Source organism: Salminus brasiliensis, chromosome 18 (assembly GCF_030463535.1).
Source record: "Salminus brasiliensis chromosome 18, fSalBra1.hap2, whole genome shotgun sequence".
Classification (NCBI taxonomy): domain Eukaryota; kingdom Metazoa; phylum Chordata; class Actinopteri; order Characiformes; family Bryconidae; genus Salminus; species Salminus brasiliensis.
In genome coordinates, this window is record NC_132895.1 from 28985227 (window position 1) to 29002189 (window position 16963).

The following is a 16963-nucleotide window of genomic DNA, read 5'->3' on the forward strand; positions in this document are numbered from 1 at the left end:
CCCGCCACATGCGCTGCGATTGGCCAGAGCGCCATATATTCCCCATCGGCACCGTCCAGGATTGGCTCACGAGCTGTCGGTTGGAATACGGGTGGAGAAAAAAAAGAAAAGAAAAGCAAAGAACGCACCGCAACTGCGCAGTCAGGTGAGAGAACTACAAATCTACAAGTATCTGCTGGGAAATGTAGTTCTTTGGTTCAGCAACTCGCCAGACGTGCTTTCGGAGTCTTTCCTGCAGTGAATTTGAAACCTTAACGTATGTAAATGTTTAAGTGCATGGAAAAGCACACCATACTTAATCGTTATTAGATTAGAGGAAATGTTGAGGCTTTTTTTTAAGCCTAATGGTAGATTTCCAGCTTTATGTAGATTATTATTCGCCTCGTCAGGCCAAGAAGAACATAGGATGAAAAAGGTGACAGATGCACCAGCAATGGGGGGGCAAGGCCTAGAGAAACAAAACTGTTTCCTAGTCAGCTAAAAGAATCTCCTGAGTGCGTCACTGTAGCCGTGGGACAGAGCCGAAAGCACAAGCTGCCAAATTGCCTCATAAGAACGACTACAGGTCCCTGTAGATCCATGAACAAGATCACACATCTCATTTTACAGCTCAGATTGAGAGGCTAAAGTTAATGGTGTTTTCGATCAGTCTGATTAGATTTCAAATAAGCATCTTTGTCGTTCGGGGAATGGCAGCTCTTTTGATTAGTCAGACCCAGATCCAGGAGCTTTACAGTGTTTAAAGGAACAGTGTGTCAAACATTCAAATGCACACCTCAGATGCAGTCGGTCAGCCAGGACATGTTTGATATCTGACGTGTGTTTCTTCAGTTTACAACAGGAGACGCTAGGGTAATGCTGCTAAAAAATACTGAACGTAGATCGTCACCAATGTCATCTGCGTAAATAGCGCCCCGCATCTTCATTTATTTCTAAATGTATCACTTCGCAAGCAAGTTTAGGAAAACATCATAGATAGACCCTATCATTTAAGCTACAAGTGGAACTATAATTACCCTGATGTTACGGATAACTTGTTAAAGTGGGCCGTAACCCGTGATTGGTTGGTACATGTCTCATTTGAATAATATTTAACAACAGCTACCAATCATTTCAATCAGCCCTACTTTATGGGATCTGGCTAAAGCACTTTCAGTAAGCTGACCTAATGACAAATAAATAACTGAGTAGAGACTCAGAGAAATTCTGATATTTCCAAGACCCCATTCCTCCCTCCAAAACCCCCACTTTGGGAACCACTGGCCAATAGGGACATTTGAAAAGAAAATGAGCACCCAGAAAGCATCTTAAAAACAATGAGAGGAAATCCAGCCCTCCACTGGTGGCAATCATGCCAGCTTTGTTGTCAGCGGTCCGACTCTCTTGCTATCTGGAATACCATTTTGATTCAGTGATACAAGTGAAAAACCAAGTGCAAACTTCCTCCACAAGCCGTGACCTCCTCTCGATGAATTATCCAGTAAAGGGACAATTTAATGTATTCAGTAAAAGATGAGCGGCACTTAGCCCCCACAGGAAAGACCTCTGGCCCTGTACCCGAGGGATGGGTAACCTGCGGCCTTCTCTGCCAGAGCGGCCATGACCCAGACCATCCCGCCGGACTTTTATTAAAACAGATACTTCAGTAGAAAAATCTAATTTACACCCCCCCCCCCCACACACACATATCCTAAATGCCAAGACCTGCCAGGACCAGCTAATACCTAGAGTAACCACTTTGTCAAGATCTAAAAGAAGACCCAAGCCACCATCCTTACCTGTGAGAAAACTGGTTCGGAGAGTCAGGAAAACCCCAAGAACCCAAGAAAAACCGAAGAAAACCCAAGAAGCTGCTATAACACAAGTACATACTAATCGGTAATTGTTTACCTCATTAGGTTCATAGCCTCAGTGTTAACATATAAGAAGTTACACACATCACACATCAGTAACACTGAATTTAAATTGGGGGGGAAAAGGGAAATGTGAGTGTTAATGAGCATTTCTGTGTTTAGTGTTTTTGCTATGTACTAATTGGTTAGTCTTGCTAACTAAGATGTAGGTAGAAGCAAGAAGAAGCGTCTCCTGTGTTAACAAGACACAGACATCCCACCTCTCCTGCAACTCGTAGGATTCTCTCGCATATTGATGTGCAAAATATGTATCCCAGAATTTTTTTTCTGGGATTTTTTTTGGCCTCCCACAAAGTGCACAAGTGAGTGAGACGGAGTAAATGAGCATGGTCAAGCTTGGTCATACTGGTGGTCTAGCTCGGTCAGGTTGGTCACGCTTGCAGACCAGCTAAACCATCAAATATAGGCTGGTCACGAGCTAAGCTGATCAAACAGCTTAACCAGCTTGAGCTGGCCAGGCTGTTTTCCTCCCAATAACACACATGGTAGGTGCATGGCTATGCTAAAATCAAATTGCCTCTAGGTGGGAATGTTTGATGAGTAAAGCTCAGTGTCTAGTACCCTGAGATAGACTGGTGCCCTGTCCAGGGGGGTATTCCTGCTTTGAACCCAGTGATTCCAGGATCGCTTTGGACCCACTGTGATCCTGACCAAAGAAGATAGATGGATGACAATTTTATTTTTGTCAGAGCACGGCAGTGTGTTCTGTGTATCTCTGCCAGTCTGCCCGTCACTTTTAATTCAGTAATGCTTGTTCTGAGTACATTCTTGATGATAACCCTTCAGAGGCAGCTGATTCATTGTCTTGTCATCTGCAGAAATTTCCCCCTCCATCTTCCCCCAGGTTCAATCAATCCTCAGTCCTATTACTTGTTCTCTACTCTTTTGGGTTTGCACCGTCAAAAATCTAAATTTGATCTACATCTTGCAGGAAGGCGATGAAATGGCGGGAAGAAAACAGTTCACATAAAATCTACGAATGGAAACAAAGCAAGGCTATTTTTCATTGACAGATTGTGTTGGACTAAGTTTTTGTGTTTGGACTTAGCAATGACATTGTTGTGGGGCTCAGCAGTCTAATGTGTTACCACTATGGCCCGGGAGTCGCAGGTTCAAATCCCGCATCAGCAGCCGAAGTCCGAGAGAGCACAGTTGGCCATGCTCTGCCTGGGTGGGTAGATGGTGTTCTTTCTCTTCAAGTAAAAGTTTTCACCGTTTAGCTGATGGTTTAAGGTCATGCTTAATTTTGAGGTTCTTGGGGTTTAAGGTCTCACCCTCACTCCTAAAAACATATCTCTGGTCCTTGTGTGTCAAATAATTAAATTCTATGTCTCGTCTGATCCTTGTGGTCTCATCTGACCATAAAACATGTCTCCAGAAGCCTGTTTTCTTTGTCTATGAGGTTCAGCTGCAAACTTTCATCAAGCTTGAAGGTGTCAATCTTGGAGCAAGGGCTTCTTCCTTAGCCTCTCAATCCATGATGATGTAAAACTTGCCTGTTAACAGCCACACTGGTGTTCCAGCAGCTTCTAGTTCATGCCAGGCAGGTTCCTGACCATCCAAACCAACCTCCCCTGAGGGTGAGAGGGATTCATCATTTTCCCTATTAATTACACTTTTTAACTTAACTTAACTTTTTAAGTTAACTGGGTTGGGTACGAATTGTTGCAGTTTTGCAACAAGTGGAATTTTAGCTCATTCTGGCTTGATACAAGATATTTCAGCAGCTCAGCACTACTATTGGTTGCTGTTGTCCAATTCGCATCTTCATGGTGCTTCATGAGCTTTCAGTAAAAGACAGATCTGGACTTCAGGCATGAAAGTCAATCACATGCAGTCTGTCTCAACAAACCATGGATTTCCCAGGAAAAGACCCAAAATGTCACCTTGATGGCAACATATGTCTCTCTAAAATCCCAATACTGACGCCTCCACATCAGTGGTACCTTCACACATATGCATGTTACCCATGCTGTGGGCACTAATGCACCCCTAGGCTATAACAGATTGTTGGCTTTTGCACCTTCAACAAAAGTCTGAATGGTCTTTTCTGCACACGTTTCCATTGTCTTTCAGGCCCTCCGAGATGAGCTTGGGCCTAGAGAACTCAGCAGTGTTTCAACATGGAGTCCTTACGTAACAGAGTTTCAGGTTGCATTTCTTGATGCAGCGGCGGACTGTGTAAAGTGACAGCGGCTTTCCGAAGTACTCCCGAGCCCAAGTGGCTATATTTATCACAGGAGCATGACGGTTTCTCATGCAGTGCCATCTGAGGGCTTGAAGGTCACTCACATTCAACAGTGGTTTCCAGCCTTGCCCTACACGGCCTGAGATTCCCTACGTCTTTTCACAATATTATGTGCGCTAGATGGTGAAATTCTTTGCAATCTCACAGACAATTCTCTGTTTGGCAAAAAACGAAGAGCCATGACCCATTTTTGTTCGCAAAGTCTGAGCCTTTGGTTGGACCCTCCGTTTTTACCCAAACATTATACCTGCTTATTGTGGAATGTTTCAAATTGGTCTTACTTGGGCCTGTTGTGATACTTATATTGTTGATATTCCATACAATATATGAACAATATATATATGGACTATATATGGACATGATCTCAGTGATTCTTGCTGACCTTGATTGTTTACTTGTGCATTTGTTTACACAAGAATTAACGTCACCAATATTTTAGTTCTGCAATTCCAATGCATCAATAGCCACGTTTATATGCAGACTGATAATCTGTTAATAACCCAACTAATAGTTCAATCGGAAAACAACCTCATTCGGAATAGACTTGTAGGGGGTCAGTGTGTGTCGCTGCCTACCAGCAGAGGGCGACCGCATCGAGGCACTGTTACCCAGGGGAACTCCAATTCCCAGAAATCCTAGGGGTAATCAGTGCCAACCAGAAACACCTGGTGGTCACAGCATTTATGACTGTGACAAACAGCACTTCTGGCCCACCTTTGTAGAGGGGTGACTGGTATGGAAAGCAGGAAAGCAGGAAAGCAGGTGCATTTATTTGATTTTCTTTGTTTTATTAATAATTGTAGTCTGAGCTACGCCATCTTGGTGTCTTCTTTGTTTGGTTTTCCTGCACCTTAATTTCACTATTTTAAAGAGGTTTCCCCGTTCTTGCTGGTGGCGCAGTGGTAAGGTGTTGGACCAGCAGTGCTAGGGCTGCTGGTTCAAAACCAGCTGGGATTAACTTTCCTCCCACAGTGCACAAAAACAGTCACATTACCCACACCCTTACATCATTTAAGACCCATCCTTTCCTTTCTGCACTTGGGACCGCTCCCTGACGGTCCTTTAACAAAACTAGTTTGATAAATAAATTTAATCATTTAAATAGAAGAATAATCAACATGTGAACACCTGCATTCATTCATTCTCTGTATGTGCAAGGCCTCAGCAACATGCATCGTCACTGGAATGGTGAAGTTCTCACAGTACGTGTCCACTGCACTCTGCAAAATCATAAATGAATGCTGTGACACAAGTAAATTTTGCTTCCGCTCACAAGCTGTGAATTCCTTCGCTGGTACGACCTCCAGTCTTTCCTGCGCACTTTCACCCAGAGGTTTTGTGTATTCGCCGGTGGGACTGGATAACTCATGTGCCTCGGAATGTTGCAGGACGTGACCCCTTCCCCTCGCCCTTTCTTTTATGTGTGAGGAATGCGAAGTGTATTTTCCTGAGTCCGCCATCTTTTCAAAGCAATGTTAAAAACAGACACACCACCTGGAAACTCAGGTAACACAGTGCTGCTCCTCTTACTCTGTTGCTATGATGCTATGACTATACATGTGCTAAACAGCACTGTAAACAACCTAGCCTTTTATAGAGGGCAGTGTTTCTCAATTTGAGATGATTGTATGATGTTACGTTTGTAAACTTTTTAACTTGAAACTACTTTTGCTAGTTTCAGGGGTTTTGGAATCTTAAAACAAACAAAACTCTTATAATAGAATATTACAGTTTCTCTAGTTGAGTCAAACCAAGAGGAAATGTCTAGAAGTGGCTTTAATTGTCATTGATCATTACTTCCTCACCGAATCCAAACCCAATGATCTCAACACTTATCTGGCATGTCTGTTTACCTACCATTGTTCAGACTGCACTGCACTTTATCTGTTTCTGTATACACTATATATCTGAATCAGTATCTGAGAGCTCCACAATAACTCGTACTGCACACTGTGAACTCTACACGGTCTGAATTGGGAGTCCTGCAGGTGGCCTTTGCACCTTTTTTATACAGTAGCAATATCTTGCACACCTTTCTGCAAGGATAACCTTTGCAACGTCTTACACAACTGTAATGCAGCCTGTACATCACTTCTGTGATGCTGTATATACTGGCATATAACCCATAATAGCCCAAAGTAAGGCTGTAGTCAGGATTACCTTTGTGGAGTCTGAAGCAGGTACAAGACAGTGATTAGTTGAAGTCAAAAAAAGACAATGTTCAGATGTGAGTGTGAAGTTAAGAGTACAAAATACTACACAATCCAAAAAAAGAGAGACTGTTGAGGCCAAGACAAGTTCAAACTATATCCAGACTAAGACAAATCAGAGACAAAAAAAACATATATAGAGTTCAAGACATTTATACTTCTAATATAAATATGGTCAGTATTATTGTCAAGACTAAGACAAGTTCAAGTACCAATATTATCATGACCAAGACAAGTCTAAGTAAAAATACTATTGAGTCCCAAACAAGTCCAAGAGAAGTCTTATTACATATAATGTCTATACTAAAAAAAGTCCATATACAAACACTATTCTTCAAGTTTAAGTACAAACAACATTGTGTCTTGACTAAGTCTAAGTACAAATAGTCCACAACAATAAGAATAGGGATACTGTAGAGTCCAATACAAATCAAAGTGCAAATACTAATGAGTTGCAGACAAGTCCAAGAACAAATACTATTAAGTCCAAGACGAGTTTAGGTGTGAATACTATTGTGTCCCATACAAATCCAGGTACATATACAAAAGTATAGATAAGTTCAAAACAAAATACTATGAAGTCATAGAGTACAGTACATGTCCAAGACAAGTCTGAGTATGAATACTATATTCCAAGACAAGTTTCAGCATAAATACTATTGTGTCCAATACAAATACTGCTGAGAGCTAGACAAGTCTGAGTACAAATATCATTGATACTATTGAGACCAATATTATCAAGTCTATGACAGTTCAGAGAATGAAAACAATTGAGTCCTAGACAAGAACAAATGCAAATACTGCTGGAAGCAAGATAAGTCCAAGTATGAGTACAAACACCACCAAGTCCAACTCAAGACCAAGCGCATTAGAAAGCATCTTGAGTTCATACCTCAGTACCCTAGGCTAAACTCATTTCGTAATAGTGTACACTTGCGTATAGCTGGAATGAAACTAATTATGATCGTTTTAATTAAATGATTTCTGAGTGTGAACTTGGGACAAGTCAAAGTGTGAAGAGGGGATTTCATGGCGCTGGTGCTAATATGTCAAGGTCTGGATGAGGTCGCTGCCTTCGGCCCGGTCACGCCGTCAGTTAAAACCACGGCTGGCGTTTCTCATCAGCCATTCCTTTAGTAGTGCTAAGCCAGACAGAGCCGTGTCCCTGGGGTCTCAAGTCTGTGTGAAGATGAGCTACTGAGATTACTCCCTGATCCCTCGCGTCTCACACATACTTTTAAAAGATGACGTTAGACCTGTGAAATCAAGCACTTCAGAAAATACGCCCTGGATACTCACCGCAGGAGAGCTGTGCTCGTTCACTTTCTGGAAGGTCACCTCTCCACGGATAACCACCATGTTCTCTGTATACCATCGTGTAATGTGTTCCACACCATTCTCCACCTACCATCCTGTTTGAGGTCCATCAAACAGGATGGTAGATGGATGGTAAATGTTATCTAGTTTGGGTTCCATCATGTTCTCTATCTACCATCCTGAATGTGTTGCATCACATTCTCTGTCTGCTATCCTGTATGTGTTCCACCATCCAGTTTGGGTTCCACCATGTTCTATATTTGCCATCCTATGTGTGTTCCACCATCCTGCCTTCCTGCATGTGTGTTCCACCATTCCACCATTCTGTATATATCACCCTGTTTGGACTAGCACCAGGTTCTCTGTTTGGCATCATGTTTGGGTTCCACCATGTTCTCTTTCTGCCATCCGATGTGTTCCATCCTGTTCTCTATCTACCATGGTATGTCTTCTACCGTAGTTCTGAAGCCACTATCCTGTAAGTGTATCATGTTCTCCTTCTGCCATCCTGAGTGTTCAATCATGTCTCTCTATCATCCTGTAGGTGTTCTACCATCTTCTATTGGATATATGATTGGGGTTCATGTTCTCTATACACCATGATAGTGTGTTACATTACAATATGTTAAATTTTAAAAAAAATATCATACTGTTTGGGTTATGTCTATTCTTTATTTACCACCACATTCTCTATCTACCATTCTGTGTATGTGTTACACCATCTTCTCTAGTTACCATCTTGCTTGGGCTCTACCATGTTCTCTGTTTGGCATCATATTTGGGTTCCATCATGTTCTGTATCTTTCATCCGGTGTGTTCCATTATGTTCTCGATTTACCATTCAGTACATGTTGTACCATGTTCTGTGTCTACCATCCTGTACACACTTGTTGGTACCCCTTGGTTAATGAAAGAAAAACCCACAATGGTCACAGAAATAACTTGAATCTGACAAAAGTAATAATAATTAAAATGCTATGAAAATTAACCAATGATAGTCAGACATTGCTTTTCAACTGTGCGTCACCAGAATTCAGAAAAACAATACTCATGAAACGATGGAAATGATGGTACCTTTAACTAAATATTTTGTTGCACAACCTTTTGAGGCAATCACTGCAATCAAATGATTCCTGTAACGGTCAGTGAGACTTCTGCACCTCTAAGCATGTATTTCGGCCCACTCCTCATGAGCAAACTGCTCCAGTTGTCTCAGGTTTGAAGGGTGCCCACTTCAGAATAGTCCAATGTTTTCCTCTTAGCTATTCTTTGGTGTTTTAGCTGTGTGTTTTGGGTCATTATCCTGTTGCAAGACCTATGACCTGCGACTGAGACCAAGCATTCTGACACTGACCAGCACATTTCTCTCTAGAATCCCTTGATAGTCTTGAGATTTCATTGTACCCTGCACAGATTCAAGACACCCTGTGCCAGATGCAGCAAAGCAGCCCCAGAACATAACAGAGCCTCCTCCATGTTTCACAGTAGGGACAGTGTTCTTTTCTTGATGCTTCATTTTTCCGTCTGTGAACACAGAGCTGATGTGACTTGGCAAAAAAGTTCCATTTTTGTCTCATCTGTCCATATGACATTCTCCCAGAAGCTTTGGGGCTTGTCAACATGTAGTTTGGCAAATTCCAGTCTGGCTTTTTTATGATTTGTTTTCAACAATGGCGTCCTCCTTGGTCATCACCCATGAAGTCCACTTTGGCTCAAACAACGACGGATGGTGCGATCTCACACTGATGTTCCTTGAGCTTGAAGTTCATCTTTAATCTCTTTAGAAGTTATTCTGGGATCTTTTGTTGCCATTCGTATTATCTGTCTCTTTGATTTGTCATCAATTTTCCTCCTGCGGCCACGTCCAGGGAGGTTGGCTACAATCCTATAGATACATTTCTGAATAATATCTGAAACTGTAGTCACAGGACCATCAAGCTGCTTGGAGAAAACAGAGCTGCTTACCTTTAACATGCTTGTCTAGAGTTTTCTTTCGAATCTCCTGAGACAACTCTTTCCTTCGCTTCCTCTGGTCCATGTTGAGTGTGGTACACACCCTGTCACCAAACAGCACAGTGACTACCTGTAGCCTTATATATAGGCCCACTGACTGATTACAAGATTGCAGACACCTGTGATGCTAATTAGTTGACACACCTTGATTTAACTTGTCCCTTTGGTCACATTATTGTCAGGGGTACCATAATTTTTGTCCAGGCCTGTTTCATGAGTTTATTTTAAAATAATTCTGTTAAAGCATGGTTCAAAATCAATGTCGGATTTTCATTTGTTCATTTTCATAGAATTTTTATTTATTATTAGTTTGGTCAGATTCAAGATATTTCTGTTGTCCACCATCATCTTCTTACCACCCTGTTTTGGTTCCACCATGTTCTTTATTTACCATTTTAAACATGTCCCACCTACCATCTGCGTATGCGTTCCACCACCTTCTCTATTTATTATCCCGTTTGGGCTCTACCATGTTCTCTGTTTGGGTTCCACCATGTTCTGTATCTACCATCCTGTATGTGCTCCATCACATTCTCTATCTATCAACATTTGTGTTTCACAATGTTTTATGTTCTATATTCGCCATTCCAAATGTGCTCCACCATTTATGTACATATCTACCAACCTTTCTGTGGTCTGCTGTGTCCCATCGGGGGGCAAATTCCAGACCTACCACCTTAAATATTTATAAATTTATAAATATGTTCAATTTCTGCCATCCAGTATGTGTTCCTCCATTCTGTAGATACCATCCTCACACTGGAACATCTGCCAGCTTAACCTGCTTCCACAAGCCTTGAAGGTCACACCTCCTTTCTTCTCCTCATCCACTCATTCTTCTAGAACCGGGGGGATGCGGAGGGGGATCATGAATATCAGACGTGCTCGCCTGTCGTTTTTCACGGTCTAAATGACTGTCTGTCACTTCGCTTTATAAAAGCTGTGACTGAAGGCAGTAGAGGTGTGTGTGTGTGTGTGTGTGTGTGTGTGGAAAATCAATGTGTCCGTCCACATCAGACTTTGTCTTTGTCCTCTCCAACCCTGGAGCACGTTTTCAAATCAGCGGCCAGTGAAAAACCCGTCAAGGGTTCTGACCTTGAGTGGACACACACTTAGCAATGGGATAAGCTGAGATGTCAGATCTGGCGTGTGTTACCAGGGCCTGTTCATGGAAAGCCTTGCCTTTTCCTATTCCTCCTATTCTATTAAAAATGGCCGACATACCTCCCGAGCGAGTCCTCGCTGAATAAAGATGACAGAAGCTACTGAGTGCTGATTGGCTGGCATTCTGGCTACTGAGTAATGACTGGCTGGCATTCTTGCTGCTGAGTAATGACTGGTTACCTATTGCTGATTGACATTCTAGCTACTGAGTGCTGAATGTGTGGTGATCTGGCTACTGAGTGCTGAATGTGTGGTGATCTGGCTACACTGTGCTGAATGTGTGGTGATCTGGCTACTGAGTGCTGAATGTGTGGTGATCTGGCTACTGAGTGCTGAATGTGTGGTGATCTGGCTACTGAGTGCTGACTGCCTGGTGTTCTTTCTGCCATCCTGGGAGTGTTCAGTCATGTCTATCTACCATCTTCTGTATTCGACAACCTGTTTGGGTTTCATGTTCTCTATACATCATGATAAATGTGCTCCATTACAATATGTTCCATGTGTTCTAGTTACTAATTGCTGATTGGCTGGCATTCTGGCTTCTGATGCTGAATGCCGATTGACTGACTAGCATTCTGGCCACTGAGGAGTTCTGGCTAGTAGGTGGTTATCGGCTGGCATTCTGGCTACCGATTGCTGATTGGCTTGCCTTCTGGCTTGTGAGTGATGATTGGCAGAAGCTCTGGCTACTGAATGCTGATTTACCTACTGATCAGTATATCAAAATGTGGTGCATAGTGTGTAGTTTTGGATACGGCACAAAATAGTGCACTATGAAGTATGCACTAAGAATGTGGAAGAAATATGGTGGAGTTTTGGATATGGCCCACAGTAGCGCACTATGAAGCCCAAAATGGTACACTAACAAGTTAGCAGTGTATGGGTTTGGATATTATCCAAAAATAGTGCACTTTAGAGTGCGTTAAGTATACTTAACAGATAGCACAGTAAACAGATAACAGCTCAGTATTGCCCACTATTTAGGGAACAGTGTGTAGTGCCAGGTAGCCAAAACCAGCAGATCCGTTCCCTGGATAGAGATTTAATCCTAGTCCTGGATGGGGGTTCTCCACTGAAAGGAAAACGCAGTCCAGGACTAGGGATAAGTCTCTTTCCTGTAAAATTACCCATAAGAGTAGAGTTTCAGACACAGCCCCAGCTACCGTGTCTTCCTGTCCACTGTTTTTTGAACCCACGGAAAGCAGAGCAGAGGAACTGCGAGGGCGAAGTAACTCCGCTGCCGAGTCCCGATCCCCGTTTGTCTGTTTCATCTCCTCCATCTGCAGCACTTTGTCCTTGAAAGCGCGCATTCCTTGTTTATTCCCTTTCTTTTGCCACTGGCTTTCCCCGGAGCTGGCTTCCTTAAGAACTTATCCTCTCGCTCCTCTCCTCACCAGCGCGTCGTGACGAGCATGAGAAGAGGCGGGCGGCTCCTGAGCCAGGGCGTCCGCGTCTGAAGGCACCACCAGGGACGGCTCTACAGCAACAGATGAATTTCAAATGTGGAATTTAATGCGGGGGGAAAAAAGAGAAGAGAGAATAGGTTTCATATTGTGGTTCTCTGGTTTCGTCTTCGAAGGCGAAACGCGTTTCCTTTCTCCCCCTCTCTGCCTTCCATTGGGAAGGAAAGACACCAAGCACTTGCGGGAGGACGACGGGCGCCGTTATCTGATAACTTTATTAACAAGTTAAAAAAACAATGAATTACAATATTTACAGAATATCCAGAAATAAATGGAATAAAATTGTAAACAACCATTCTAGTCAACATCACAAACCCATCGCCGGGGAGTGGGCTTTCACAGGGGGTAGAGGAAAAAAGGCATGATGGAGAGGAGCTACTGTAAGTCGAACAATGGTGAACTCCGAAACAGTCAGAAGAGAGGAGGGGAAACGAACGGAAACTAAAACAAACAAACAAACAAACAAAACAAAACAAATGGGAAAAAAACAAACAAAAAACGCAAAATCATATATACAGGTATCCAGTGTGTTACGATTTGGGCGCGTCGGTTGTCGGCCTGGCGCCCCAAAAGCTTATTTATTTATTTATTTATTTATTTCGCGAAACGGGTTTGTCTTTTAGAAAGGTTAGGCTAGTCCTTATAAAGGAAACGAGGAGCACCCAATCCACCCCAACCCACCCCCTCCACCCCCTCAGGACTGTTTTTGTTTTTTTTTTCTTGTTTTTTTCTTGTTTTAAAGGTACAAAAAGAAGAGAAACTTTAGTTTTTTCGTTTTCTTTTTTCCTAAACCAGACATCGCACAACAGCTTTGAACATTGGAGAGTTGAAAAAAAAAAAGATTACCTCTTTTCTTTTTTTTTCCTCTCGTTAAATATGAAGACGACACCTAAAGGAAAGAGTACAGTATTCCTTTCTGAAACACCACAGTCTCAAAACACTTGACAAGAAGGTTTTTTTCTTTTTTTTTTCTCTCTTTTTCTATACATGGCTGCAAAAAAAAGACTGCATGCAGAGGACCCAGAAGATGTCTGGGTCTCTACTCCCACCCCACCTCCCCACCACTTGCCGAAAAGAGGAGTCAGGAAGGACAATCGCATGGAGGGCTGCTTGGGAGGCCGCCGGGAGCCTGACACATTTGGTACCGAGAAGATTTTCCCTCTGCCCCCTTTATAGCGTTTCTACCGGTGATTTCATGGCTCCTGGTCAATTGATCGGTTTTCATGACGCCGGCTTCGTTGCGCCAACCACCGGCGTCGGGAAGAAAAGCATTCAAACCACGCGCAAATGCACGTCGAATAAGGCTTCGGGGTATCTGAGCAGCAACTTCCATCCACCGCCGTACAATCTGTCGATCTGTGCCCTACTTCATCTCTGCCCCTTTAAGGATGAGCACACAGCCAGGCTTTCCGGGCGACCAATGGGAACCGGCCTTCGCTTCTGTTCCGTTGGCCCGGCGGGAAACAGAAAAAAAAACAAACAAGTGTCTGGGGTAGCTGCTCGGAATAAAAAAAAGAGCCGGCGTCGTTGGTGCAAAAGGTCAAAGGTTGCACCACAGCAGTACCGAACTGAAGGTGCTAGAGGTTGCCGGTGTTTTTCGCTATGTGTTTTTTTTTTTTTTTTTTTGTCTTTTTTATTTTTGTGGAACAGTCCAGAGAGAAGCTCGCAGGTACACATGAGGGAGTGCAGAACATGCCTAAAAAGCAGCACTAAACCAAGAAAAATTCAAATCAAATCAAATAAAATAATACAAAACTACAGTAGCAATTTGCTACAAAAAACTTTGGGGCCAGTGTCGACTTTCTAAAAACGTGTTTAAAAATCAAACGTCTGATACACAGATAAATAAGATGGCGACTATTCCTGAAGGAATTCAGCTACAGGAAGATTAACACAAGGCTAAAAATGTAAAAATACAGGAACCGTATGGGTTAGTGTCCAGGTCAGATCGCAGATCGCTGAGAACCGGCGCAGAACCACCTTCGGCACATTTGCTTTGACGTTTAAATGGATAATGATGGGGGGGGTTGTTGTGCTGCGTCTGTGGTGAGAGGATACAGAGCTGATCCTGCTCTGAACTCTGCTGTTTTGCTCTGAAAACGGTGATGGGACACATCTAAATTAGGGCCTGACTGATCGTCCCACCTCGTAGGACTCTCCCCAGATCACATTGCGCCACCAGTGCTGGGAGGGTGAAGGCTAGAACGTGCTTCCTAGTGAGAGTGAAGCCAGTTATGCTCTCTGGGACTCTGGGAACTAAACATACAACCTCCCGAATGAGCAAGTGCTTAGACGACTGCTCCACTGCTAAGCTGTTCAGTGTACAGATTCGCCTGTTCGTCTGTCTTAAAAGTAAATAGGACGGATTCAGGCTCGAACAACTAAAATATAAAGTATTATCTGGTTATCAGGAGGAGGTTATGAGGTTGAATCCCATACATAATGTTATTGCACCATTCAACAGCTTGAAGGAGAGCACTGACTGCTAATCATGCTATGTCAGGTAACACTCAGTCCACACTGGCGGGCTGTCCTATCATCCCAGACAAAGCAAAGCCTGTAGGCTGTGGCAGCCAATGACCGCTGTGGCACCACCGGGAATTGAACCTAGGACCTCCTAGTGCTTAGACGACTGCACCATTTAGGAGTTGTTCACTGTTTAGATTATCCTGTTCAGTCTGTCTTACTGTCCTGGTGTTAAATAAGACGGATTACTACTGTGTAAAGTTTTATCTGGTTGTCAGGAGGTCATGAGTTTGAATCACTATGTTTGTGAGATTGTGGATTTAAATACCACCAAAGCTGTGAACAAATGTAAGTCTTAGGCCATCAATACAAAATCTGCATTGTTTCGGTTGCTCAGCGGATATATCAGTCAGGCCCTTTTTCTCAATACATACAAAAAACGTACTGTTCTCCAAACGGACGATACTTACCTATAAAATAAGCATGAGTTGTTTTATTACATTCAAAATGTGCCAATGAAATATTTTCTTAAGAAAATGTAAAAATCCTCTTTTTGGCATTAATAATAAAGCCAGTGATAATCAGGATCATATGTACGTACTACATATCAAATATGATAATATTTAATATTACCACTGGTGCAAAAACAAATGGGGGTAGCGAATGTGGACTGCACGAAAGGAACTGCCGATCTGACCTGAACAGAGCCCTTACAGTTTCTTCAACTATTGGTTACCAATATATTAGCATCTGTCCTATGGGACCAAGTCACACTTCTTAAGGATCAGCAAATTTAACAAACAGCTAGGATGTAACACAACCTATAATATCAATGTTTAACACTTAAAATCTAACGATGCTCCAAACCATGAAGAGTTCTTGCTTTTTTCTTTTTTTCTTCTTCTTCAAATCAAGTGTCTGTGAAAAGCAGCCTACGTTTTCGTTTTCCAACAACAACACCAATGAAAAAAAAAAAAAAAAAAAATCTCGAGCCATGTCACATGGTCTAAAGCCAAACGCGTCTTCAACACCTTTGAACTCTACAATCCTACAGATCATTTTTGGTCTCGTGGGCATCTTTGTCGTCTTCCTCGATTTGAGTTTGACTGTTTGATTGGCCAGACTGATGCGCTCTCTCTGCTTCCATGCTGCTCATGGATAGGTCGAGCCCCGTGTCCATCACGGGCACCAGGCCGATGGTCAGGTGACCAGTGGTTCCGACTGCAGGGGTGGGGCTGGTGGCTGTCCTGCTGCTGTTAAAAGTCCTAAACGGGATTAAAAACGAGAATTTAGAATGCAGGTCAGTTTTAACACTACAGAGGTGCTCGAAATAAAATCACATACGGCTTCATGGCAAAACTGGCAAGCCAATTTAAACAGCTCAACACAACTAATAGAACAACTGCTTTCTCCAAATTCAACCCAAAATACCACTTTTAATGACTACTGCAGACCCGAAGCCAAAGTTGGGCACCCTGAATGATCATCATCTTGCAAAGTATCACAGCTTATAACGCTATTTTCTCCAAACACACCTTTGCTCATGATGACCAAAAAGGTTGGTCTTAACTGGACTCCGTCTACAGGACAAAATACATCAGATTATTTAGATTTTCCTTTTAAAACTACTGGCACTGAATAGTAAACATTGCAGGATGCAAAAAAAGATTTTCTTCTGATGACTTGATGTGCAGATGTTGCTGCACAGTGGGGCAGTGCACCGCAAACTTTTCTGAAGGTCTTTCTGCAGTCACATGGGAGTTTTGCCTTTCTAGAAATTCTATAAGGAATTCTCTCTGTTTTCTTGGGTGTCTAGACCTTAACTTGACCTCCACCGTTCCTGTTAACTGCCATTTCTTAATTACAATACAGGCCTGAGAATCTGCCATCTTCTTATAGTCTTTTCATACTTCATCAGTTAATTTAATGGTCAAAGTGCTAAGCAGCTACTTGGAGGAGCTAAGCCATGGCTGATGATTGTTGGGACTGGGTTTGAGAAGTCGAATTTTTTTTTTAAGGCTTTGCAATTTGCATGACCTGGCCTTTCATAAAGATGATTGTGGTTTCTTTCCTTTTTTGTCAAAAATTTGTACATAAATGAAAACAGTGTTTACTATCTAACTTTAGACCATTCGAAGTTAATCTTTACTTACTTAAATATTCACAGTA

General features: G+C 42.6%; 1 protein-coding gene across 7 annotated transcripts in view; it reads right to left on the bottom strand.

Annotated features, from left to right (window-relative positions):
• Positions 1–12525: 12525 nt before the first annotated feature.
• Positions 12526–16963, bottom strand: part of znf462 (zinc finger protein 462) — an 83320-nt gene continuing 78882 nt past the window's right edge. For all 7 annotated transcript variants that reach the window (XM_072661411.1, XM_072661406.1, XM_072661407.1 and 4 more), the window contains one exon: positions 12526–16059. In XM_072661411.1, coding sequence (XP_072517512.1) covers positions 15843–16059 — 217 coding nt within the window. In that variant the 3' untranslated portion in view covers positions 12526–15842. The remainder of the gene's footprint in view (positions 16060–16963) is intronic.